The 26,548-nt window shown below is 43.3% G+C and overlaps 1 protein-coding gene across 2 annotated transcripts in view; it reads left to right on the forward strand.

The window, feature by feature from the left end:
* The window catches only part of cdh13 (cadherin 13, H-cadherin (heart)), a 607,588-nt gene that overhangs the window by 462,935 nt on the left and 118,105 nt on the right, over positions 1-26,548 (forward strand). For both annotated transcript variants that reach the window (XM_046352466.1, XM_046352473.1), the window contains 2 exons: positions 15,904-16,086; positions 22,178-22,431. In XM_046352466.1, coding sequence (XP_046208422.1) covers positions 15,904-16,086; positions 22,178-22,431 — 437 coding nt within the window. The remainder of the gene's footprint in view (positions 1-15,903; positions 16,087-22,177; positions 22,432-26,548) is intronic.

Here is a 26,548-nt window from a genome sequence, read left to right on the forward strand (position 1 = left end):
GCAAGGTCCTTATTGCCCAGGTATGCCCATGAGTTGTTTAGCAAGCGGTAAAGTTGCATTATTCAGCTGTACTCATTGGCCATAGGGTAATAGGTGATTGACATTCTGCACGTGGCTAATTGATGTCGTAAAAGTGACATGACACTGTGCTGTTGATGAGAACATATCGACAACGGATATAAATTCCGGCTGCGCCCATGGAAAGGAAACGATGTGAATATGTCATGCTTACAGGAGGAAGGAGCGAGCCATTCAGACTGCCTTACTGATTGAACCTACTCTAACTACCTCATTACACACCAGCCACACTGTCTCGATTTTTCAGGATCTTCGTGCACGCAGAAAACTGCACTTAACAAACTTAACCTATTTGCCTGTTTGTGCTAAAACTCATGATGCATTTGTCAAAAACTGCAACTGTTGCGTTTTTCTAAAAACTGCAACTGTTGTGTTTTTCTTTTTCTTGAGGTGAAGAAAAAGGCATTAGGCCCTTAAGCAGAGGTCGTAATGTTGAGTTGTGTGGTTTTTAATGGAAATGCCCAGCGCTGTTGTCAGGGTTCGAGACACATCACCTTGAACTTCCGCCAGGCTGGCTCCCATGATGCATTGCGGTGTCAGGGAAGCGTTGTAAGAAGTGGATCTTCACACTGAAATGTTCCGGCTGAGGAGGCATGCCGGGGCCATGCTGAGTGCACTCCGTCCCTGTCCTCACGTAATGTCTCCCATCTTTCTTCTGGGGATCCATTAAACAGCGTGGAGAAATGTTTTTTTTTTTACATAGCCATTTAAGTCGCTAAGCTTAAAGTCCTCAACCTGCTCAGCAGCCTCTAACCTGGAATCATGAATCATCTCTTATGACTTCATACGATTGTGTGTGTGGGTGTCCATGAGTGGGCATGGTTGTGTGAATGTGAGCACATTCATAGATATTGAATTCCACTCTCTTGGAAAACCTTTTTAAATAATAGATCCCACTGGGCACAGATGGCAATTCAATGTCTATTCCATGTTGGTTCAACGTCACTTCATTGAAACGACGTGGAAACAACATTGATTAAACCAGTGTCCCCAATGAGATCCTTCCGGATATTATATTGAATGGTTTCCAACTGAAAACTCTGTCGATCAACATAATTTCTAATAGAAAATAAAGGCATCTCCTGTTCGTGCTGCGTTCAAGCAGAGAGGAAGCCATGTTCTGGTTTACCTTTCATTATTCATCAAGCGGAGAAGAGCTAGGCTGCCTACCCTCCAGAACGCATAGGTGCTGATAAAGTGTTGGCATGACTCCACCACACTGTTGTCTACTTGAAGATGTGCCTAAGTCAACCAGATGGGATTCACAATGTACCCTGCCTCCCCCATGCTGTTGAAATAGACTTTAGAGTAGGGAGATATAATAAAGCTCCCCAAAGACAAACATGGCTTGTAAGGGATCACACATCCTCTACTCCTCTGTAAACACCATTCAAAAGACAACGTTCAGTTGGATTCTTTTTTTCCCCTCTGTGTTTCTCTCTTACACTGTGTGAAACATCCCCCTGAAATGCAGTTACCAAGTTCATATAGATTCTAACTCATTAGAGATTCTGAGTGAAATTGACTCACACAGGTGCTGTCTCCTGTAGCTGGAAGGCAGGCTGGGGTCATCGTAGAACAGAATTGTTTCATGTCTGTTAATGATGGAAAGTCTACAGTATGTTACAGTGAGTCAGTGGTAAACCTATCATAGTGTTCCTGGTTTACTTAGACCATGTACTGGCCATCGGTTGGTGCATACAGATTCTATACACACTCATGATTCTGTCGAGCTGCACTGATATTCTCTTTACAAAGTTTCTCTGAGGACCCTGTGTAATCCAAACTTTTTTCATCTAAGACTAAGTTGCTCTTTCATACTTGGGAATTTATTGCATTCTGTGAAGCATCTTTAGGGGATTGGGCTCCCCAATGATTAACTAATCCAATTTTTATAAGAGTGGAAACAAGCAAAGATGATTGGGAATCGCCTGATTCATTTAAAGAATGAATATGTATGCTTGATAGTAGGAGATTAATACCACTCCTGATGAAAACCAACAGCAGTACGCCACAGGCTTATGTTGTCTTACATTATGTATGTATTCTATAACCTAATACACTGCTGATATCTAAGCATCATATTTGACAGATACTTATGTTGAACCTTGTTCCTATTTGGGCCACATAGTGTAAAAATAGAACACCACAACCAATACCACAATGAGCTACTCCACACAGTGTATGTAATTGGGTATTGTCTGTGTGTGTGTTTATTGACCAATGCCATTAACTGACCAGGGGACTCGGACTATCCCTTTCACTATACATGTCAGCCTTGATCACTGTTTGACCTCTTGTCTAACTGCTACTCCAGTACAGCACTGACCACTGATCCACAGCACTAAAACACAAATAAAACACTAATAAGGAAAGGTTATACACCCAGTATCAGCCCCCATGACATAATCTCTACTTGTTCTGATGTCTCCCTAACTAAAGTCTGTGGTGACACAGAAAGGAGAGGCTGGTGACACTGCTGCCTGGTACAAGGGGAAAATGTACACCTGCCACCCCCCTCCCACTCCCATCTTACCCCCCTCTGGCCCTGGATGATAACTGGCATCTAATTTCTGACTGGCCCGTTCCATTGTCCCATAGCAGCCACTGATCTGGTTTATCAGTCTTGCCACTCAGGGAGACTGACAGCCAATCCGTGCCCTCGCTCCCCTGTGGTGACAGGAGAATATGCCCGCCGTCCAAATGATAATGATATTAACAGTGATGGCTGAGACATGGAGGTCTGTCCAACCCAGGGCCAGGCTGGGCTCTCTATCCGGGCTGGGCTGTGTCTCACTGAAGGCTGCCACACGTGTGTCAGGGATTAGAACTGGGCTGCATGATTGCTCCACTAGCTCAGAGATATCTGTTTGTCTGGGAATGTCTGTCTGTAGCTGGGGTGAAATGGTCTATGTCTGTGTGAGAGAAGAGCGTGATAGAGAGGGGGCAGGAGGGAATCTGGGTTTAGGACCACTTCAAATGCCTTCTTTGTTTCTGCCTGAATCCTTTGTGCTGACAAAGATATCCAAATACATCATATTTGGTCTTTTCCTTGGGTATAACCTATCAAGGTAGATGAGAGAGTCAATACACTTGGCTTAGCCTTCCCTTTCTCTATCATATTCAGACAAGAGAAGGCATTTGGCATGAGAGTCCATTGGTCATGGTAGGAGACCATGGGGTGTACAACAATTATTTTAACTAATGGTGTATGAAGAGATCTGCAATCCATTGGATCTCATCATGACATTTAGATGTTGAGATGAATAGGTAACCTCTCATTCTACCAGACTCTCAGACAGACATAAAGGGATGATTGAGCTAAACAAAATGTGTTTTAGCACCACAATTGTCACAGAACACATCAACTTTGTTTACATAGCACAGATGACAAGAACATCCACTTGGACATAATGTCCTCCAAAATGGGACGCATTAGCTCATCACACCAGTGACGTAGCCACGGACGCTAAAAGTGAATTGAATCCCATTGTGACGCATGGGGGGACATGATTTGGCAGGCGGACAGTATGCGGCATGATAGGACCTGCTGAAAATGGCTAGAGTGTATGAACACTTGAGTGGATTGTTCGTCCTTCAGGTCTGAAGCATTGAGAAGAGAACAGAAGACCCCTCTTCAGGGAGCACTGAAGGGTCCCCATTCAAACAGCTCATAGCCTTTTGGTCTCTCTAGTTTTCAAATAGAGACCTACCACCAACAACTTAGTCATTCTGTACCATTTCATGAAGTTACACATTTTGTTTGTATGATACCACAAGTTCACATTTCAAGGGATGTGTCTAAGCATCTCTACAGCCTATCCCTTCGTAAAATGAGTAATGTATATGTAAGTATCCGACATTGTTGGACTGTAAATAGACCTTTCTGGACCTTTCATCATCCAGTCAGTATGCCTTTTCCCTTTGTCACAAAACATGTAACATTGAGGGCCATTTCTGTGTTGTTATCACCGGTATGTCATCTCCGGTTTCATTCAGTTAAATATTGTAGTTGCTGTTATTTCCTTAAACCATAGCTGGTCCTTATCTGACATTCAACATATAACAGTTGTTCAGCAAGTGGATAGTCAAAAAGCTGTATTTCTGAACTTTGTTCTAACATAATTTACATACTGTGCCTAGAGGGTGTTTAGACTAAATCTCAAACTAAATCATATTAAGGTTGTTGTCTTCCCTCCATGTTGTCACTCTTTTAGTGGAGCTCTTATGGGCATTCCCACTGAGCACTTTTTCCACCACTGCCTTTAGAAGGTTTTGAGTAGGGTTGCAAGAATCACCCACCCTAAACGGACCAAGCAGCGTGTCAACAGGCAGGAGCAGCCCAAAGAGGAGATGCGTAAGAAGGATTTCTGGACATGGGAGGAAATCCTCGACGGGAGAGGACCCTGGGCTAAACCAGGGGAGTGTAGCCGCCCAAAGGTGCAGCAGGAGAAGAGGCAACAGGAGCAGCCCAAAGAGGAGGACGAACTGGACGGTAAAGGACCCTGGGCTCAGCCTGGAGAATATCGCCGCCCCAAGGAAGAACTGGAGGCGTCGAAAGCGGCAAAGCGCTGGTATGAGGAGGCAGCACGGCGTAGCGGATGGAAGCCTGAGAGTCAGCCCCAAAAATTTATCGGGGGGAGGCTCACAGGGAGTAGGGCTACGCTAGGTAGGAGACCTACGCTAACTTCCTGTGGTTACCGGGGGGGCTAGAGAGACCGGGCAGGCACCGTGTTATGCAGTGGTGCGCACGGTGTCCCCAGTGCGGGTGCATAGCCCGGTGCGGTATATTCCAGCTCCGCGTATCGGCCGGGCTAGATTGAGCGTCGAGCCAAATGCCATGAAGCCGGCTCTACGCATCTGGTCCCCAGTGCGTCTCATTGGGCCGGCTTACATGGCACCAGCCTTGCGCTCGGTGTCTCCGGTTCGCCTGCATAGCCCAGTGCGGGCTATTCCACCTCGCCGCACTGGCAGGGCGACCGAGAGTATTCAACCAGGTAAGGTTGGGCAGGCTCGGTGCTCAAGAGCTCCAGTGCGCCTGCACGGTCCGATCTATCCAGTACCACCTACACACCCCAGCCCTCCGGTAGCAGCTCCCCACACCAGGCTTCCTGTGCGTGTCCTCGGTTCAGTACCACCAGTGCCAGCACCATCAGGCCTACAGTGCGCCTCGCCTCTCCTGCGCTGTCGGAGTCTCCCGCCTGTTCAGTGCAGCCAGAGCCTTCCTCCTCTACAGCGCTGCTGGAGTCTCCCGCCCGTTCAGTGCAGCCAGAGCTGTCGGATTGCATGGAGCAGCCAGAGCTGCCAGTCTACAGGGAGCAGCCAGAGCTGTCAGTCTGCATGGAGCAGCCAGAGCTGTCAGTCTGCAAGGTGCTGCCAGCCTGCATGGAGCAGCCAGAGCTGCCAGCCTGCATGGAGCAGCCAGAGCTGCCAGCCTGCATGGAGCAGTCAGAGCTGTCAGTCTGCATGAAGCAGCCAGAGCTGTCAGTCTGCATGAAGCAGCCAGAGCTGTCAGTCTGCATGAAGCAGCCAGAGCTGCCAGTCTGCAAGGAGCTGCCAGTCTGCAAGGAGCTGCCAGTCTGCAAGGAGCTGTCAGTCTGTAAGGAGCTGTCAGTCTGCAAGGAGCTGCCAGTCTGCACGGAGCCGCTAGAGCTGCTAGTCTGTTAGAAGCCGCCAGAGCTGTCAGATCCACCAGTCGGCCAGGATCCGCCAGTCGGCCAGGATCTGCCAGTCAGCCAGGATCTGCCAGTCAGCCAGGATCATGCTGAGACCACCAGCCAGCCAGGATCTGGTAGATCTATCTACCTGCCTGAGCTTCCTCTCACTCCTGAGCTTCCTCTCACTCCTGAGCTTCTTCTCACTCCTGAGCTTCCTCTCACTCCTGAGCTTCCTTCCTGAGCTTCCTCTCACTCCTGAGCTTCCTCTCACTCCTGAGCTTCCTCTCACTCCTGAGCTTCCTCTCACTCCTGAGCTTTCTCTCACTCCCGAGCTTTCTCTCACTCCCGAGCTTCCCCTCAGTCCCGAGCTGCCTCAGTCCCGAGCTGTCCTCTGCTCCTCAGTCCAGTGGGGTTCTGGGTGAGGACTACTAGGCCATGGTTGGCGGCGAGGGTGGACTATCCAGGGACGCGAGCAGAGGGGACTAAGACATTGACTGAGTGGGGTCCACGTCCCGTGCCGGAGCAGCCACCATGGACAGACACCCACCCAGACCCGCCCTATTGTTTTGAGGTGCGTTCGGGAGTCTGCACCTTAGGGGGGGGGGGGTTCTGTCACTCCCTGGTCGAAGTATTTTGTGTTTATCTTTATGTATTTATGTATTGGGTCAGGCCAGGGTGTGGCATGGGTTTTTTGTATTGCGGTGTGTTTTGTCTTGGGGTTTTGGTGTTGGTATTGGGATTGTAGCTTAGTGGGGTATCTAGCAAAGTCTATGGCTGTCTGGAGTGGTTCTCAATCAGAGGCAGGTGTTTATCGTTGTCTCTGATTGGGAACCATATTTAGGCAGCCATATTCTTTGAGTTTGTCGTGGGTGATTGTCCTTAGTGTCTTTGTTCCTGTCGCTGTGTTAGTTGACAAGTATAGGCTGTTTCGGTTTTCGTTACGTTTATTGTTTTGTAGTGTTTGTGTTAATTCGTGTTTATGTTTGTTGATTAAACATGGATTGCAATCTACATGCTGCAGTTTGGTCCGACTCTCCTTCATCACACCAAGAGAACCGTTACAATGACACAAGTAATTTTTCCAACAATTGTTTACAGACAGATTATTTCACTGTATCACAAATCCAGTGGGTCAGAAGTTTACATACACTAAATTGAATGTGCCTTTAAACAGCTTTGAAAGTTCCAGAATATGATGTCATGGCTTTAGAAGCTTCTGATAGGCTAATTGACTGCATTTGAGTCAATTGGAGGTGTACCTGTGGATGTATTTCAAGGCCTACCTTCAAATGCAGTGCCTCTTTACTTGACATCATGGGAAAATCAAAAGAAATCAGCCAAGACCGCAGAAAACAGCTGTAGACCTCCACAAGACCGGTTCATCCTTGGGAGCAATTTCCAATTTCCAAATGCCTGAAGGTACCACATTCATCTGTACAAACAGTAGTACGCAAGTATAAACACCAGAAGGACTACGCAGCCATCATACTGCTCAGGAAGGAGAAGGGTTCTGTCTCCTAGAAATGAACGTACTTTAGTGCGGAGTCAATCACCACCTTCCGGAGACACCTGAAACCCCACCTCTTTAAGGAATACCTAGGATAGGATAAGTAATCCCTCTCACCCCCCCCCTTTAAGATTTAGATGCACTATTGTAAAGTGACTGTTCCACTGGATGTCATAAGGTGAATGCACCAATTTGTAAGTCGCTCTGGATAAGAGCGTCTGCTAAATGACTTAAATGTTAAATGTAAATGTAGTGCGAAAAGTGCAAATCAATCCCAGAACAACAGCAAAGGACCTTGAAGATGCTGGAGGAAACAGGTATAAAAGTATCTATATCCACAGTAAAACGAGTCCTCTAACGTCATAACCTGAAAGGTCGCTCAGCAAGGAAGAAGCCGCTGCTCCAAAACCGGCATAAAAAAGCCAGACTATGGTTTGAAACTGCACATGGAGACAAAGATTGTACTTTTTGGAGAAATGTCCTCTGGTCTGATGAAGAAAAGAGAACCGTTTGGCCATAATGACTATCGTTATGTTTGGAGGAAAAAGGTGGATGCTGCAAGCCGAAGAACACCATCCAAACCATGAAGCGCGGGGGTGGAAGCATTATGTTGCGGGGGTGCTTTTCTGCAGGAGGGACTGGTGCACTTCAAAACTGATGAAATCATTAAGGAGGAAAATGATGTGGATATATTGAAGCAACTTCTCAAGACAACATTCAGGAAGTTAAAGCTTGGTCGCAAATAGGTCTTCCAAATGGACAATGACCCCAAGCATACTTCCAGAGTTGTGAAAAAATGGCTTAAGGACAAAGTCAAGGTATTGGAGTGGCCATCACAAAGCCCTGACCTCAATCCTATACAAAATGTGTGGGCAGAACTGAAAAGCGTGTGCGAGCAAGGAGGCCGACACACCTGACTCAATTCACCCAACTTATTGTGGGAAGCTTGTGGAAGGCTACCCAAAATGTTTGACCCATGTTAAACAATTTAAAGGCAATGCCACCAAATACTAATTGAGTGTATGTAAACTTCTGACCCACTGGGAATGTGATGAAATAAATAAAAGCTGAAATAAATAATTGTCTATTATTCTGACATTTCATTCTTAAAATAAGTGGTGATCCTAACTGACCTAAGAAAGGGAATTTTTTACTCGAATTAAATGTCAGGAATTGTGAAAAACTGAGTTTAAATGTATTTGGCTACGGTGTAAGTCAGACTTCAACTGTATGTACCATCAACTCAGTGAGTACCAAGTGTTTATTTTTAGGGTTTCAGCATGAAATATCCTATTGTTTTTACACACTTGTTTATTTTACTATGTCAATATATCTTTGTTGTAAATGTTTTGCTGCCAGACAGCACTTGAGAAAATAAGTCAATAGTTGGAAGAGGTACAGAGTTCATTGTTGATTAGATGCTTTTTTCATTAATTTGGCTATTTTCTCTTGAACAATATGGTCTATCCACTAGAAACTCATGAACACAGACTAAAAGAGGAATACATTTTTTAAAAGTTATTCAAGTATGAATGACCAAAGTTACCATAAATTGCCATATATTACCTGTTAATTACCAAAATGACCAAAGATTCTGGTATGAGGGCACAAGGCGAGACCCAGATGCAGACACAGGAGGCAGATGGTTTGAGTCTGTGATATTTATTAATAATCCAAAAGGGGTAGGCAAGAGAATGGTCGTGAACAGGCAAAAGGTCAAAACCGGTTCAGAGTCCAGGAGGTACAGTGTGGCAAGCAGGCTCAAGGTCAGGGCAGGCAGAATGGTCCAGAAAACAGGCAAGGGTCAAAACCGAGAGGACTAGCGAAAGAGAATAGGAACCGCAAAAACCACGCTGGTTGACTTGGAACATACAAGACAATCTGGCACAGACAGACAGAAAACACAGGTTTAAATACCCAGAGGATAATGGGGAAGATGGGTGACACCTGGAGGAGGTGGAGACAAGCACAAGGACAGGTGAAACACATCAGGGTGTGACATCAGGTAACCTTGGTAAATTAGCGGTAGCTTTGCAACCCAAGTTGTGTGATGTAGAACTTCTTCTTTGTGTGCCTGTCTTTTCCATGAGGTTAAGGAAAGAGTTGGCAGTAGTTTATACATCATTTTCTCAAATAGGGCTATCTTCTGTATACCACTCCTACCTTGTCACAACACAACGGATTGGCTCAAACGCATTAAGAAGGAAAGAAAGTCCACAAATGAACTTTCAACAAGGCACACCTGTTAATTGAAATGCATTCCAGGTGACTACCTCATGAAGCTGGTTGAGAGAATGCCAAGAGTTTGCAAAGCTGTCATCAAGGCAAAGGGTGGCTACATTGAAGAATCTCAAATCTAAAATGTATTTTGATTTGTTTAAAACATTTTGGGTTACTACATGATTCCATATGTGTTATTTCATAGTTTTGATGTCTTCACTATTATTATAAAATGTTGAAAATAGTAAAAAAATAAAGAGAAACCCTTGAATGAGTAGGTGTGTCCAAACGTTTTGGCTGGTACTGTATGTGTGCGGTGTGTTTGTGGACGTGCTGTAGGGGTGGTTGGGAGTCAGTGGTGTTAAGAGTGAGGATAGGTTATTATTGAGCAGTACTTCTAAAGCAGGTATATTGTTCAAATGTTTGATGTTTGACTACAGTATATGACGCAGTGTCGTTGAGAATAGATGTTCTTTCACTCTCTAGATAAATGCAATGGCTAAAGCCAATTTAACTGTGTTAACTTAATCACATTTGAAAGGCAGTGGCAGTTTTATGTACCATATGTTCAGCTGAAGTGTATCTATGGGAACAGCTTGAGCTGGAGCTCTTCAAATGTAATAATAGTGCAGGTATGCTCATTAACTTCCTTGGCCCATGTATGTAGGAGAGAGATAGGGTGTGTGTGTGTGTATGCGTGTGTGTGCACATGTGAGTGAGTCTGCGCACAAACTATTTTAGGTGTTCATTCTGTCTGAAGGATGCACATCAATCAGATGAGATAAGCAGCTTTCATAAGCAAGCTGACTGGGTAAGAGAGAGAACTGCTGAAAGATTAATAAGATTTTTATTTTGCGCCTGGGAATAATGATATTTTAGCATGTAGGAGAATATTTTCTCTCAACATACTGCTAGCTACCCAGATGTGAATAAGAAGCATGCACTGTTCAAATGAATCATCCTATCAAAGTAGTAGTAGTGTATCAAACTAGAGTAATAACGATACAAATTCAAGCATAGGATATTTCTTTGGGAGCTTTTCAATTGTTTTTGTGAAATCAAATAAAATGTATTTATATAGCCCTTCGTACATCAGCTGATATCTTAAAGTGCTGTACAGAAACCCAGCCTAAAACCCCAAACAGCAAGCAATGCAGGTGTAGAAGCACGGTGGCTAGGAAAAACTCCCTAGAAAGGCCAAAACCTAGGAATAAACCTAGAGAGGAACCAGGCTATGTAGGGTGGCCAGTCCTCTTCTGGCTGTGCCGGGTGGAGATTATAACAGAACATGGCCAAGATGTTCAAATGTTCATAAATGACCAGCATGGTCGAATAATAATAAGGCAGAACAGTTGAAACTGGAGCAGCAGCACGGCCAGGTGGACTGGGGACAGCAACCCAGACAGGAAGATCACATCAGTGACTCAACCCACTCAGGTGACGCACCCCTCCCAGGGACGGTATGAAAGAGCCCCAGTAAGCCAGTGACTCAGCCCCTGTAATATGGTTAGAGGCAGAGAATCTCAGTGGAAAGAGGGGAACCGGTCAGATGATGCCAGCCAGCAGAAAGAGAAAGAACAACACTGTCTGTAGAAAGACGTACTGTCCCTTTAAGAGTCTGCACCTCTGCTGTGATGTCACAGCTCCTTAGGGGAATAGTGTTGTCTCCTCAGGGACTAAAGTGACATGGCACTGTGTGTTTGCTGTCAGCTCAATCTATGATGCCACAGAGATGTCACAAAGCACTTTCCATTAGGACAAATGAACAGCTGCTCTGCTGTACTCTCTCCCTGCATGGCTGTCTCTCTGTCAGACCAACCAAATCAAACCACATTTCAATTCATAAGCCATTCTGTCTGACTGTCCGGGACCACTGTAAGTTTATCTCTCTTTTCTGTGGTCTGTCAGATGATGGGGGGAGGGTGGGCTGCCGAGTAGGAGGGATGGTGGAGGTGTAAAAAGATGAGTATGATGAGTGTGTGACGGTACAGTTTTTTATCACTGTGAGCAGAGAGTGGGAGAGAGAGAGAGAGATTTTCTTTCTCCTCTTCACTCCACTTATTAACGTTAATGCAGGATGAGCAGCCAATCGCCATATCCTATTCACATGTGGAGAGGAAGGCCAGGGACAGACATACAGGCAGTGGTCATTGACAGCACATAGAGTGGATATCTCAACAAAGGCAATACATTCAGGGTCGTTGGCTTCCAACAGGCTCATAGTGCCAGCTGGCGCAGAATGATTGGAAAAGTTGAAAAGAAATAGGAAGTCATTTCCAAAGTGGTGTTAATGAGGTTTGATATTGACCCCCTGCTCCCATTATATCCCCATATTAGATCAATATGCATTGTCAGTAACAAGTGGGAAATGCACAGAGAGATATACCAGGCCATTTTCATAGTAAACAAGAAGTATGCATTGTATGATGGCCCTAAAGAAAATCTCTGCCCACTGGACACAGACATCAGTTTAACGTTTAGTTTTTGAAAAAAAATTGAGGTTAAAATTTGGGTGTAAGAAATATGAAATTCCTTTACGTTGATTCCTTTTTTCAAATTCAATCCGTTTTCCACATTGATTCAACGTCATCACATTGATTTTCAACGTTGAGTCAGCCAGTTTTTGCTCAGTGGGTGGATTTCAGAGTGGCTGCTTCCTCCCTCCTTCACCTGTTGATGGTCTGTTGAACTACAGTTGTGTCAGGTTACAGGCGGAGGGACATTGTTATTGTGATGGGCCCATATCATATGAAATGAGTAGTGCTAGTGTTCACCACATTAAAGAGCTGTCAAACTGTTATCAGAAGGTCACCTCAATGGGATCATCCAGTCAGCTGATATGAGTCCCAATATGACAGCTGGTGAATGTATGGCTCTAATCCCTAGCAGGCAGCTAAGTTAAATCAGAGGGTGTATGTGTTTCTCCTCTGGCCTGCATTGAACTGCCCTGGTTTGGCCACTACTGACCTGTCATCCCTTCACTGTGTGTTAACAGAGCTCCCTTGCTCTATAATTGGTTCTGGGGCTGTTTGTCTCTCTCTCCGATATACACAAGAACACACACACACACACCACAAGAACACAAAACAAGAACCCAGGGTCATGCACACGCGCGGTCACACACACACCCTGTCTGTGTGTGTGTATGACACACCAGGGCCAGTCTGAGTTAGTGGTTATTTCCCTCATCCTCTCACACCGCTGGTTACTTTGTGTCCTCAGAGGTATTGGGGTCTTATCAGTAGCAGGGCAGGGGCTCAGTGGTAACGGGCGACAGAGATTGAATACATCCTTCTGACCGCATGGCTGCTTGAGATGATTAAATGAAACCCGAATGGCCAGTGATCTTTCTGTGTGTGTGTGTGTGTGTGTGTGTGTGTGTGTGTGTGTGTGTGTGTGTGTGTGTGTGTGTGTGTGTGTGTGTGTGTGTGTGTGTGTGTGTGTGTGTGTGTGTGTGTGTGTGTGTGTGTGTGTGTGTGTGTGTGTGTGTGTGTGTGTGTGTGTGCGTGCTTTTAACAATTTGTCCTCCTCCAATCTTTCAATGCACCTTGAAGAAGGATCCCAAAAACCTGTTTACTATTCGTAGAGGCCGTTTCAAAGTATCACTGGAGGAGTGTGGCTATCCATTTACTCTTGCAACAAAAATCACCACATTATTTAAGCAGACGAATATTCAAGGCAGCTCATTATTAGAATTCTTCAGGGATCCCTGATCAGTGGGACATCCCTGATTCCGTGCTCTGTCTGTGGTAATGGCTTTTGTGGGTTGTCTTATGCCTGTGGAATGGGAATGTTCCCTCTCCGCGGTGCACCGCACAGCCGCAGCGCTACGATCCACAGGGGTTCTTGGGGAGGGAGGGAGGCTGGGGTCTGGTCTGCAGCTACAGCAGCCTGCTATCCTGCTAATCAGCGTGTAAGTAGTGTGTAACTGTTGTAATCACAGGGGGAAAGCAGCCATAGAACAGGATGTCATGGTGCTTAGCAACAGGCCATGTTCCCTCCCATTGAGGATGCCGTTTGAGGATTAACATTAGAATAGGGTTAGGTTTGTAAACTAGCTGTGTTACCCCAGGTATATTTTTCTTTCACTCTTTTTCTCTGTTAATTTTTCTTCCTTTCTCTCCTTTAGAAGAACATTTTGCTGCTGTCCTCTGTAGCCTAAATGACTGAGTTGTGTAAAGTTTGTTTTTGAAAGGGCTCTATTCCAACAACCAATGCATGGTTTTGGAAAGTGCGAGCGGTAATCTGTGACCCAAAATACCATCCTGACAGAAAACACCATCATCTGGAACACAGCACTGTCCTTAAACAGGGCGTTGTGTGCCTGATAGATTACTCTGTAAACTGTGATACAATAATGGTCCTGACAGAGAGAGAGGGAATTGCTTTCGGCTAGATGCATTAAGGCTCCTAGAGTATTCCTCTGCTTCACAATGCACACTACAACAAAGTGGCTGCCAAGCAGAATACATTCCTGATATGAATCAGATTAAGGGTTCTCTACAACAATAGGGTAGGAGTGACAATGAGAAACAAATGGAGATTCTGTGGGAAGGGCATAGGATAGAGCCCACTTGCATGCATGCACGTCTGTATTTCTTTCTTTCCACACAAACTAGTTTTTGTTGGTTGAGTCCTGCTGACTTACATGTAAAAAATGGATTGCTGCTGCTGCTTCACTCCAGATAGCCTCAGTGCTTCTTCACTCCAGATAGCCTCAGTGCTGCTTCACTCCAGATAGCCTCAGTGCTGCTTCACTCCAGATAGCCTCAGTGCTGCTTCACTCCAGATAGCCTCAGTGCTGCTTCACTCCAGATAGCTTCAGTGCTGCTTCACCCCGGACAGTCTCAGTGCTGCTTCACCCCGGACAGTCTCAGTGCTGCTTCACCCCGGACAGTCTCAGTGCTGCTTCACCCGGACAGTCTCAGTGCTGCTTCACCCCAGACAGTCTCAGTGCTGCTTCACCCCGGACAGTCTCAGTGCTGCTTCACCCGGACAGTCTCAGTGCTTCTTCACCCCGGACAGTCTCAGTGCTTAAATATTTTTGTCTTGCCCATTCACCCTCTGAAAGGCATACATACACAATCCGTCTCAATTGTCTGAAGGCTTAAAACATCTTCTTTCACCTGCCTTCTTCTACACGATTGAAGTGGATTTAACAAGTGACATCAATAAGGGATCATACTGTAGCTTTCACCCGGTCAGTCACCTGGTCAGTTCTAATTTTAATTTGGGACACAGTGTCAGTGCCCCCTGACCACATATACTCTGAGTCAAAAAAGTGAATGCAAAAGAGGTCAATGCAGATACTCCAGCTAGCTATTTGGTTAACGATTTAACAAACTATTTAGCAGTCATATGGCTTGTGGGTAGAAGCTGTTCAGGGTCCTGTTGGTTCCAGATCTGGTACAACGGTACAGCTTGCTGTGCGGTAGCAGAGAGAACAGTCTATGACTTGGGTGGCTGGAGTATTTGACCATTTTTAGGGCCTTCCTCTGACACCGCCTGGTGTAGAGGTCCTGGATAGCATGGAGCTCGGCCCCATGATGTACTGGGCTTTACGCACTACCCTCTGTAATGCCTTGCGGTCGGATGCCAAGCAGTTGCCATACCAAGCAGTGATGTAGCCAGTCAAGATGCTATCAATGGTGCAGCTGTATAACTTTTTGAGAATCTGAGGGCCCATGCCAAGTCTTTTCAGCCTCCTGAGGGTGAAGAGGCGTTGTCTTGCCCTCTTCACGACTGTGTTGGTGTGTGTGGACCATGATAGAGCCTTCGTGATGTGGACACTTGAAGCTCTTGAACCAGAGAGAGGAGGGAGAGGAGTTTGACACTGGATTCAACTCAATAGCACTTAAGAGATGTAAATGATGTAAGTGAGATAAAACGTTATGCTTTTAATAGCCTCTAGATGTGAGTCACATTTGAGGCGAGCGGGATTTAGAGTGGGCAACCTATCTTGAGAAACACCATACTCTATTCCTCACTTGTCAGTCCCAAGTCCACTGAGGTGATGATGATGATGTATATTATTAATGATAAAATCCCTTATTTTTTAAAACCTAAAATCAAGGTTAAACCATTGTCCAACTGAAAGTGTGAACATGTTACTACAGTAAGAAACAATTTGTTGAACGATTTGAATGAACATTCCAAAATGTTACGGTGAACCCACAAGCAGCTAACACATTATAAATGGAATGTCTTAGTTAACTTTAGCTTACTTTTGCAAACTATTTCCCTTGTTGAACGTACGTCTGCTATCTGTATGTGTGTTGGCCAGTAATGTCTGTGTGTCTTGTTCCAGGCAATTGAATAGAAACCACGTGTTTATAATAAATGTGTGATAACCAGTAATGTCTCAATGTGTCCAGGTCAATACCTCTATAATGACACAAGTGTGTACCAGTCTCATCCCTCTGTCTCTGTCTGTCCCTCCAGTTCCAGGCCAATGTGGACGAGGGCTCCACAGGTGTGGCGGTCAACCTGACGGTGGATGACAGAGATGACCCGGCGACGGGGGCGTGGCGAGCCATTTACTCCATCATCAACGGTGACCCCACTCAGAACTTCGAAATCCAAACCAACCCCGACAACAACGAGGGCATGCTCTCTGTTGTCAAGGTAACCACAGGGCCCTAAAGTTCTCTCAATTGACGCTTTGCTAAGCCCTGCCCCAGAATTTTGGGCAACCAATTCTAGAGCTCCTGTGGATAGCAACTGTCGTCGAGTCCAACACCTCAGATAAGCTTATGTTTAAAACCCATGGATCCGATGAGGGAAATGGAAAAACTGAGAGTTTTCATTAAAAAAAGACATGATTTAAATGGCTAAATAATTGAACAGTGAAATAGGGGCACTCACAACTATGTAGGATGTTTACCCCTGAAGTAATTTACTAAGCTAGCAGATTGAATTTCAATATCTACCATTCATGAAAGCATTCTGTTCCAGTTTTCATGGTGTATTTCTGAGTCTTTCCCATTGCCCCTCTCAACTTAGATTGATCACCAATATAGCCAATGAAAGCCAAGGATCTGGAGATGAAAATGAAAATGATTAGTGTATCATTTTTATTGGTCCAAAGTGCAGAAACACCTCCAAATGTTGCCATCTCCCAATGCCGAAAATGGGAAAGCTACAACCAAGAGCGGCACAGTCTAAACTAGCAATGGTCATAACAAACTAGCGTTCTTATTTCATCAACACTGTTAAGTACAAGCATTATATTATAGTTATAATATTGGTTGTAATATTGTAGAGATTAAACTAATGAATAATTGTATGTGATTTACAATGGCATAGTACAAAGAAAACTACATTTTGACATTCATTTATTAGCAAAAATTGACCAATTTCCCCCCTACATTCTAGAGCATTGAGTGAACACCCTAAATACTATGACACCTGAAAAACAGAGCCCATTGAAGTCTTTTTTGATTCCCGAAATTATACTATTGTTGCATTGCTAGCTGATTAGCTAGCTCTCTTTGAAAACATGCTAGTTAGCTATGATTATTTTTCTCTGAATGTATGTTGCCTTCAGAAAGTATTCATATTCAGCCCTTGACTTATTCCACATTTTGTTGTGTTGCAGCCTGAATTCAAAATGGATTACACACATATTTTTCTCTCACCCATCTACCAACAGTAACCATAATGACAAAGTAAAAACATGTTTTTAGACATTTTTGATTTTTTTGGTGAAAATTAAATGAAGAAATATCTCATTTACATAAGTATTCACACCGTGTTAGATTCACATTTGGCAGTGATTACAGCTGTTGGTTCTTTCTGGGTAAGTCTCTGCAACATTTGCCCATTATTCTTTTCAAAATTCTTCAAGCTCTGTCACATTGGTTGTTGATCATTGCTAGACAACAATTATCAGGTCTTGCCATAGATTTCAATTACATTTAAGTCAAAACCGTAACTCAGCCTTTCAGGAACATTCACTGTTTTCTTGATAAGCAACTCCAATGTACATTTGGCTTTGTGTTTTAGTTTTTAAGCAGACTGAACCAGGTTTTCCTCTGGGATTTTGCCTGTGCTTAGCTCCATTTTATCCTGAAAAATCCACAGTCCTTAAAGATTAAAAGCATACCCAAGACATGATGCAGCCACCGATATGCTTGAAAATATAGAGAGTGGTACTCAGTAATGTTGTATTGGATTTGCACCAAAGATAACACTTTCTATTCAGGACAAAAAGTTAATCACTTTGCCACATTTTTTGCAGTATTACTTTATTTCCTTGTTGCAAACAGGATGCATGTTTTGTAATATTTGTATTCTGTACAGGTGTCCTTCTTTTCACTCTGTTAATTATACTGAACCAAAATATAAACACAACATGTAACAATTTCAACGATTTTATTTTACTGGGTTACAATTCATATAAGGAAATCAGTCAATTGAAATACATTTATTTGGCCATTATCTATGGATTTCACATGACTGTGAATACAGATATACATATACAAAAAATGTAGGGGTATAGATCAGAAACCCAGTCAGTATCTGGTGTTACCACCATTTTCATTATGCAGCGTGACACATTTCCTTTGCATAGAGTTGATTGGGCTGTTGATTGTGGCCTGTGGAATGTTGTCCCACTCCTCTTCAAAGGTTGTGCAAAGTTGCTGGATATTGACAGGAACTGGAACACGCTGTCGTATACATCAATCCAGAGCATCCCAAACATGTTCAATGGGTGACATGTCTGGTGAGTATGTAGGCCATGGAAGAACTGGGGCATTTTCAGCTTCCAGGAATTGTGTACAACGACATGGGGTCATGCATTATCATGCTGAAACATGAGGTGATGGCGACGGATGAATGGTACGACAATGGGCCTCAGGATCTTGTCATGGTATCTCTGTGCATTCAAATTGCCATCAATAAATTTAAATTGTGTTCGTTGTCCGTAGCTCATGCCTGCCAATACCATAACCCTACCGACACCATGGGGCATTCTGTTCACAATGTTGACATCACCAAACCGCTCACCCACACGATGACATACACATGGTCTGCGGTTGTGAGGACGATTGAACATACTGCCAAATTCTCTAAAACGACTTTGGAGGCAGCTTATGGTAGAGAAATGAATCAATTATCTGGCAACAGCTCTGGTGGACATTCCTGCAGTCAGCATCCCTCAAAACTTGAGACATCTGTGGCATTGTGTTGTGTGATACAACTGCACATTTTAGAGTGGCCTTTTATTGTCCCAAGCACAAGGTGCACATGTGTACTGATCATGCTGTTTAGCTTCTTGAAATTCCACACCTGTCAGGTGGATAGATGGTCTTGTCAATGGAGAAATGCCCACTAAAAGGGATGTAAATAAATGTATGCACAACATTTGAGAGAAATAGACGTTTTCTGAGTATGTAACATTGGGACCAACACTTTAAATGTTGCATTTATATTTTTGTTCAGAGTAGGTTTGTTTGTGGAGTAATTACAATGTTGTTGTTCCATCCTCAGTTTTGTTCTATCACAGCCATTAAACTCTGTAATTGTTTTAAAGTCACTACTGGAATCATGGTGAAATCCCTGAGCGGTTTCTTTCCTCTCTGGCAACTGAGTTAGGAGGGAAGCCTGTGTGTATTGATAAACCATCCAAAGTGTAATTAATATCTTCACCGGGGATATTCAGTGTCTGCTGTTTTAGAAATAGGTGCCCTTCTTTGTGAGGCATTAAAAACCTCCCTGGTCTTTGTGAGGCATTATAAAACCTCCCTGGTCTTTGTGAGGCATTATAAAACCTCCCTGGTCTTTGTGAGGCATTATAAAACCTCCCTGGTCTTTGTGAGGCATTATAAAACCTCCCTGGTCTTTGTGAGGCATTATAAAACCTCCCTGGTCTTTGTGAGGCATTATAAAACCTCCCTGGTCTTTGTGAGGCATTATAAAACCTCCATGATCTTTGTGAGGCATTATAAAACCTCCCTGGTCTTTGTGAGGCATTATAAAACCTCCCTGGTCTTTGTGGTTGAATCTGTGTTTGACATTCACCACTCTATTGAGGGACCTTGCAGATAATTGTATGTGTGGGGTACAGAGATCAGGTAGTCATTCAAAAATCATGTTAAACACTATTACTGCACACAGAGTGAGTCCATGCAACTTATGTAACTTGTTAAGTGACATTTTTACTCCTGAATTTATTTAGGCTTGTCATAAAAAAAGCGGTTGAATACTTATTGACTCAGAACATTTTAGCTTTTCATTAATTTTGTATTCATTTGTGGAACATTAAAAAACAAACATAATTCCACTTTGACATGGGGTATTGTGTGTATGCCAGTGACAATTTAATCCATTTTAAATTCAGTCTGTAACACAACAAAATGTGGAAAAGGTCAAGGGGTGTGAATAATTTCTGTAGGCACCCTCTATTGGCAAGATACTGTAAATTGCCTATATTAGGAATATAATTCTCTCATCTACTGGCGACATCAGCAAACAGTTTGATAGCACTGTTAGCTCCAAAAAATGGTTAATAGCTTTGAATTCATGCCCAGTGCATTCAGAGCCTCCTATGTGTAGAAAAACACTGCTTTCACAAGCCCCATGTCGGCATAAAGAGGGTATTGATCTACAGGTACGTCTCTAGCATAAACACACAGGGAGCTATTCAAAATTCAAAATGATGTCAACACACTTTGACAGCATTGTGATTGTATAAAAAAACAATACTCTCAGTTAGTATTAGATATAATGTCACAGCCCGCTCGCCTTGGGGGAAAACATTCCATGGTTACCTTGGTTACCCTATTGGCTCACAGAAAAAACTTGACCTTTTTAAGTAAAGTACAACATGTCTAAAAATGGATGGGGTCAATTGAAAATAATGGACCTACATTTACAGACTCTTCACTCTGTCCAGCTTGGTAACAGTCATCGCGACAAAAGCTAGACAGTCAGGGATCATCAGAAATTCCAAAAGCATTGAATTGTTGCAGATTTTGATGGCAAGGAAATATATTAGTATTTAAGTGCGGTCTGTGAACACCGATTGTGGCCCCTGGGGGAATTGAGTTTCACACCCCTGCTATAGTGGTTTGAAAGGGAAATTGGGCTTCCCTGGAAAATGTTGACCGAGGTTGCAATAGTATAGGGGGCGGGGCTTAGCAAAGGGTCAAATATCTCTCTCAATTATCTCTCAAATGACTCTATCTCTCTCAATCCTCTTAATGATGAATGAGCTAAAACAGGTATTGTTTGTGGTATCATTACACAACGGGTGGGTCTAATCTTGAATGCTGATTGGTTAAAACCGCATTCCAGCTGGTGTCCCTTCCACAAGTTGCCACCAGCTAAATCTATGACGTTAAAATGCCTATTTACTCTGTTCCATCTGACTGCACAATCCACTGTCTCATCAGCCCAGCCAGACAATGTATAAACTTGATCTCCACTATAAAAAGCATCTAGACATTATCTCACCTTTCTTTTAGACTAACATTTAGTTTAACAGAGATTTGTATAAACCTTAATGTCTGTCTCTCCGACATTTACAACATTGTTTCAATATTCAAATTAGATATCCATCTGTCCCATAGTAATGAACGTGTTGGGAGTCAGGACGAGACAGAAAGGCAGGCAGCATTTCTCAGCCGGTCGAAATCATGAATCAGCTGGCATCATTTTTATGGATTTATACAAAGAAATTCAATTGAAAAAAAGGTCAAACGGAACACAGCTAATTGGCAGCTTTCCAGCTTCAGTTTGAAGTGATTGTGTTCCTGTAACTGTGTTGTTGGCGAACTCCTCTAAACAACAGTGTCCTGACGAGTGAGCACATTTTCTATGCCAGGCAAAATCGCACCTCATTAGCTCATTGTTATGGATGAATCTAAATAAATGTCACTAGAAAAAAGCTTAAACAAATGCAAATGCAGCTACTTTTTTGTTATTCTGTCTGAACTTTTTGACGTGACTGTAAGTTAGCCGTAGTTGACTAGCTAGCAAGCAAGGGATAAGAACCTTGCCAGCCAGTTTGGCAATAGAACATTTAGAATGAACGACTGGGTTGTTTCCATAGATACAGAACAAAAAGACTGAACGACTGGGTCACTTCTCTAGCAACCCTAAATTTGTGTCGGGACTATATCTTGTGGAAGGATGAAAATGTGCTTTTAATGAAAATATGTCAATCATTATTTGAATATGTTGGTAACCCGTTGTTTTAAAGTGATAATGCCCTCAAAGTCGATGTTTGGAGGAAATATTGGCACGGTCTTGGGCCAAACAACACCCGTGCCAATATATCCTCCAAACACAGGCTTCTCGGGCATTATCACTTAATTATAACAGGCCGGGTGGATGGTGATATTTCTGCGCAATCTGGCCTATTCACTGGAAATATGAACATGCAGGTTGCACACTAAAGATCCTGTAACACTCATAGCTTTTATTGCTCTCATTATTCCAATAAATCCATACAATTTAGCAAAATATATAGGATACAGGACTACAGAATAGCTGTAACCTTACTAACATTTTATATTCTTTCTCTAGCACACTGCAGTTTGGCTCGTTACTCAGTTTGCTGCTGTCCTCAATTTTCCCACTTTTTCTTAAAAATGTTCTCTCCCCTTCACCTCTTTGTTGCTGTCCTACCGGTCTTATTATCCATTGTCTCCCTTCTGTTCCTTACATGTTTTCTCTTCTCACCTCCTTCACTTCTTTCCTCTCCCCCCAGCCTCTGGACTATGAGAGTGTAGTGTTCCACACGCTGCTGATCAAGGTGGAGAACGAGGACCCCCTGGTGCCAGATGTGGGCTACGGCTCCAGCTCTACGGCCACCGTACACATCACCGTCCTGGACGTCAACGAGGGGCCCGTCTTCTTTCCTGACCCCCTCCAGGTCACTAAGATGGAGAACATCCCCCTGGGCAGTTTTGTGGCCTTGCTCAATGCCACTGACCCAGACGTTCTCCAATCACAGAGCATCAGGTGAGTGATGAGGTCATCAACCTCTGGCCAGGAGTCCTGGCTTTGGTTGTAAACTGAATGTCATCTCATGGATATTGAGGTCCACACTGACTGTCAGCTTGACAACAATGAGCTGTGTGCAGGTCTGTTTATGTGCAGTAAATCTCATAAGGCTTTGATTCCACAGATGTTTCTCACAGTTATTGATTGAAAGTTGTCAAGGGGGACAATCAGGGTTCAACTTAGTTTGACAAACAACAATGACGTACAACGAATTTGTTCTTACCCTTTTAATCTTTATCCTCACTCACCTTCAGAGTTTGTCTATGGTGTTGAAAGAAAGAGATTCTTCACAGTGAGCTCCTCTATGTTAGTGTGACAAGGTGATTTAACAAAGACAACACATCGGAAGCCATGACAGCACACCTCTTGGTTTCCAGACATCTCTCCGTCTGTTCTGGCTCACACCTCTCTCCATCCCTCTATCCCTCAGTTGTCCCTCCCTGTCTGTCACCAGACACACTATTAATGGAGATCTTATACATGTCATCAAACCGCCTTCGCATAAAACTGCCTGTCTGGCTGTCAACTTTTTGTAAACACTCAAATTATTCCTCTGTCACCGGGGTGGCCTATTACTATAGAGGTGTGTTCAGGTCAACTGTTTTCACCCCAGTCAAATCATACCTGGCCCACTTTAGAGCCTCATTAACTTTAACTATGTGTAACACTCTAATCATTCCCACACTGTCTGTCTAGGAGGTCCATTACTTTTTGCTGTGTGTAACAGTCAAATCGTTCCCTGGCAGCCCTGGAGAGCCATTAGGTGAACTTCTCTTGCTTTACAAGAGGGGAAAGTCGTGATTGCTTTATGGGCTTTTAGCACAGATTTATGCTCAATTTGGGATGCTCCAGTTAGCGAATGGTTGGTGTTACATAATATTTAAAAGAGTTTTATGTAAATATATCAGGCCATAAATGACCCCTGAAATAAAACGCAGCAGATGATGACATTACAGCTACTATATGATTATTGTTTCTTGTAGTTTATGAGCAGTTAAACCTCCTCACTATATTACAGCCAAATGCAATAGGTTGGCTTTACTGTATGTCGCCTAGGTAGGATTTTGCTAAACTCTGGGTTTGAATTATTCTCACTGTCCTGGTTTTGGTATTACCCTGTGTGTAACGAGTGCGCTGAGAGTCGGGAAGCAAGTTCAGGGAGTGAGTGTTTTAATAAATAAACGTAACATAATACAAACCAAGAACCTCGAACAACGCACAGACATGACACAGAAACCATGACGCCCGGGGATGGAACCAAAGGGAGTGACATATATAGGGCAGGTAATCAAGGAGGTGATGGAGTCCAGGTGAGTCTGATGATGCGCAGGTGCACGTAACGATGGTTACAGGTGTGCGCCATAATGAGCAGTCTGGTGACCTAGAGGCTGGAGACGGAGCACACGTCACACTCTGGATATGGGTCTAAATATGCATGTTTGGTGAAAAAGACCAACAAGCAGTAATGGTTATTTCCATCCCCTCATTTCTTCTGAAGAGTTGTGATGTTGGTGGACCCTCTTTTCCTCCATTAATTCCTTTCCTTTTAGTCAATATTTATTTATCCTCTATTTCCTTCTTCAGATGAGGCACTCATTCCCTTTTCTTTCATTATCATTCAAAAACAGCCAATCCTCTTCCACATTTCACCTCTCCATCATACCCTCCTCATTTGCGCTCTCTGTTCTATATCGCTGGTACTTGATCTTTCTCTATTCTATGACATCCTTCCAACAGATGAAAGTTATTAAATATTATTTCATTCACTATAGGATTACATGTGTCCTCCACTTCTTTGCTGTCATCCCTGAGTTAAATCCTGTCTTTTTCTCTCTGTTCCATGCACATACAGTGCCTTGCGAAAGTATTCGGCCCCCTTGAACTTTGCGACCTTTTGCCACATTTCAGGCTTCAAACATAAAGATATAAAACTGTATTTTTTTGTGAAGAATCAACAACAAGTGGGACACAATCAGGAAGTGGAACGACATTTATTGGATATTTCAAACTTTTTTAACAAATCATAAACTGAAAAATTGGGCGTGCAAAATTATTCAGCCCCCTTAAGTTAATACTTTGTAGTGCCACCTTTTGCTGCGATTACAGCTGTAAGTCGCTTGGGGTATGTCTCTATCAGTTTTGCACATCGAGAGACTGAATTTTTTTCCCATTCCTCCTTACAAAACAGCTCGAGCTCAGTGAGGTTGGATGGAGAGCATTTGTGAACAGCAGTTTTCAGTTCTTTCCACAGATTCTCGATTGGATTCAGGTCTGGACTTTGACTTGGCCATTCTAACACCTGGACATGTTTATTTTTGAACCATTACATTGTAGATTTTGCTTTATGTTTTGGATCATTGTCTTGTTGGAAGACAAATCTCTGTCCCAGTCTCAGGTCTTTTGCAGACTCCATCAGGTTTTCTTCCAGAATGGTCCTGTATTTGGCTCCATCCATATTCCCATCAATTTTAACCATCTTCCCTGTCCCTGCTGAAGAAAAGCAGGCCCAAACCATGATGCTGCCACCACCATGTTTGACAGTGGGGATAGGGTATTCAGAGTGATGAGCTGTGTTGCTTTTACGCCAAACATAACGTTTTGCATTGTTGCCAGAGACTTGATTACACACAGGTGGATTGTATTTTTCATCATTAGTCATTTAGGTCAACATTGGATCATTCAGAGATCCTCACTGAACTTCTGGACAGAGTTTGCTGCACTGAAAGTAAAGGGGCTGAATAATTTTGCAAGCCCAATTTTTCCGTTTTTGATTTGTTAAAAAAGTTTGAAATATCCAATAAATGTCGTTCCACTTCATGATTGTGTCCCACTTGTTGTTGATTCTTCACAAAAAAATACAGTTTTATATCTTTATGTTTGAAGCCTGAAATGTGGCAAAAGGTCGCAAAGTTTAAGGGGGCCGAATACATTTGCAAGGCACTGTATATAAAGGTTCAGGTTATTTGATGTGTACTGTGTGGTGAGTGTGTTCTGGATGTTAGTGCAGACTTTGGGAGTGTCCTGTGATCCTGTTATACAGGTCATTTTGATTTATTCATGCCCATAGAAGAGTCTGTATTCCAGCAACTACACTCTTAGAAATAAATGTGCTGAGTAGAACCATACAGATTTCTTTGGTTTGACTCCATAGGGGAACCCTTTTTGGTGCTGGGTAGAACCCTTTTCAGAGGGTTCTATCTGGAACCCTCTATGTAGGGTTCTTCAAAGGAACCCCTTTTTATATTTTTACCTAGAACCCTCGAAGGGTTCTGTCTAGAACCGTCTATAAAGGGTTCTACCGAGAACCATTTTATCTTTGGATGGTTCTTCCTAAACTCAGAAAAAAAATAAACATCCTCTCACTGTCAACTGCATTTATTTTCACTGAGAACTCAATGAGCTGTTTTGAGCCACAGCATTTTATAGCAAAGTCCATCCTCCTTCAGTCTACATGACACACAACAGATGGTTCTTCATCTACATTGCTTGCTGTTTAGGGTTTTAGGCTGGGTTTCTGTATAGCACTTTGTGACATCAGCTGATGGGCTTTATAAATACATTTTATTGATTGCTTGATTGGAATGGGTCACAAGGTTAAGATTTGAATGAAGATACTTAGAATTCACAGCAGACAGTATCTGCTGTACAAACAGTTAGCATTGTGTAGAGACCAGTGTCTGGCCCCTCAACTCCATCCTGGAGCCATCTCCCCCAATAACTCATGCTCTGGAATGCGGTATCCCCAAAGACATCGTAAATCTCCTGTCAGTGTTATCGCACAGAGGCCCACTTTCAGTTCACACAGACACAATAGAGTTATAAGAACCATCTATTCTGTTGCATAAAACCATTTGATGCAATAAAAGTATTATAACTTAATCTTGTAATTTCCAACATACCCACCAGCCTTGTTAAAATGTAGTTCTTTATGACAGTACATTAAATACTATATATCATAAGTTCTTTCTTTGAGGGCCTAGTTATATGTTATGCTGGTGAATGAGGACCCAAAAGCGACTTAACGAAAACAGAGTCTTTATTCCAGTATATGACAAAAGTAATAATCCTGGAAAAA

Source organism: Oncorhynchus gorbuscha, linkage group LG01 (assembly GCF_021184085.1).
Source record: "Oncorhynchus gorbuscha isolate QuinsamMale2020 ecotype Even-year linkage group LG01, OgorEven_v1.0, whole genome shotgun sequence".
Lineage (NCBI taxonomy): Eukaryota > Metazoa > Chordata > Actinopteri > Salmoniformes > Salmonidae > Oncorhynchus > Oncorhynchus gorbuscha.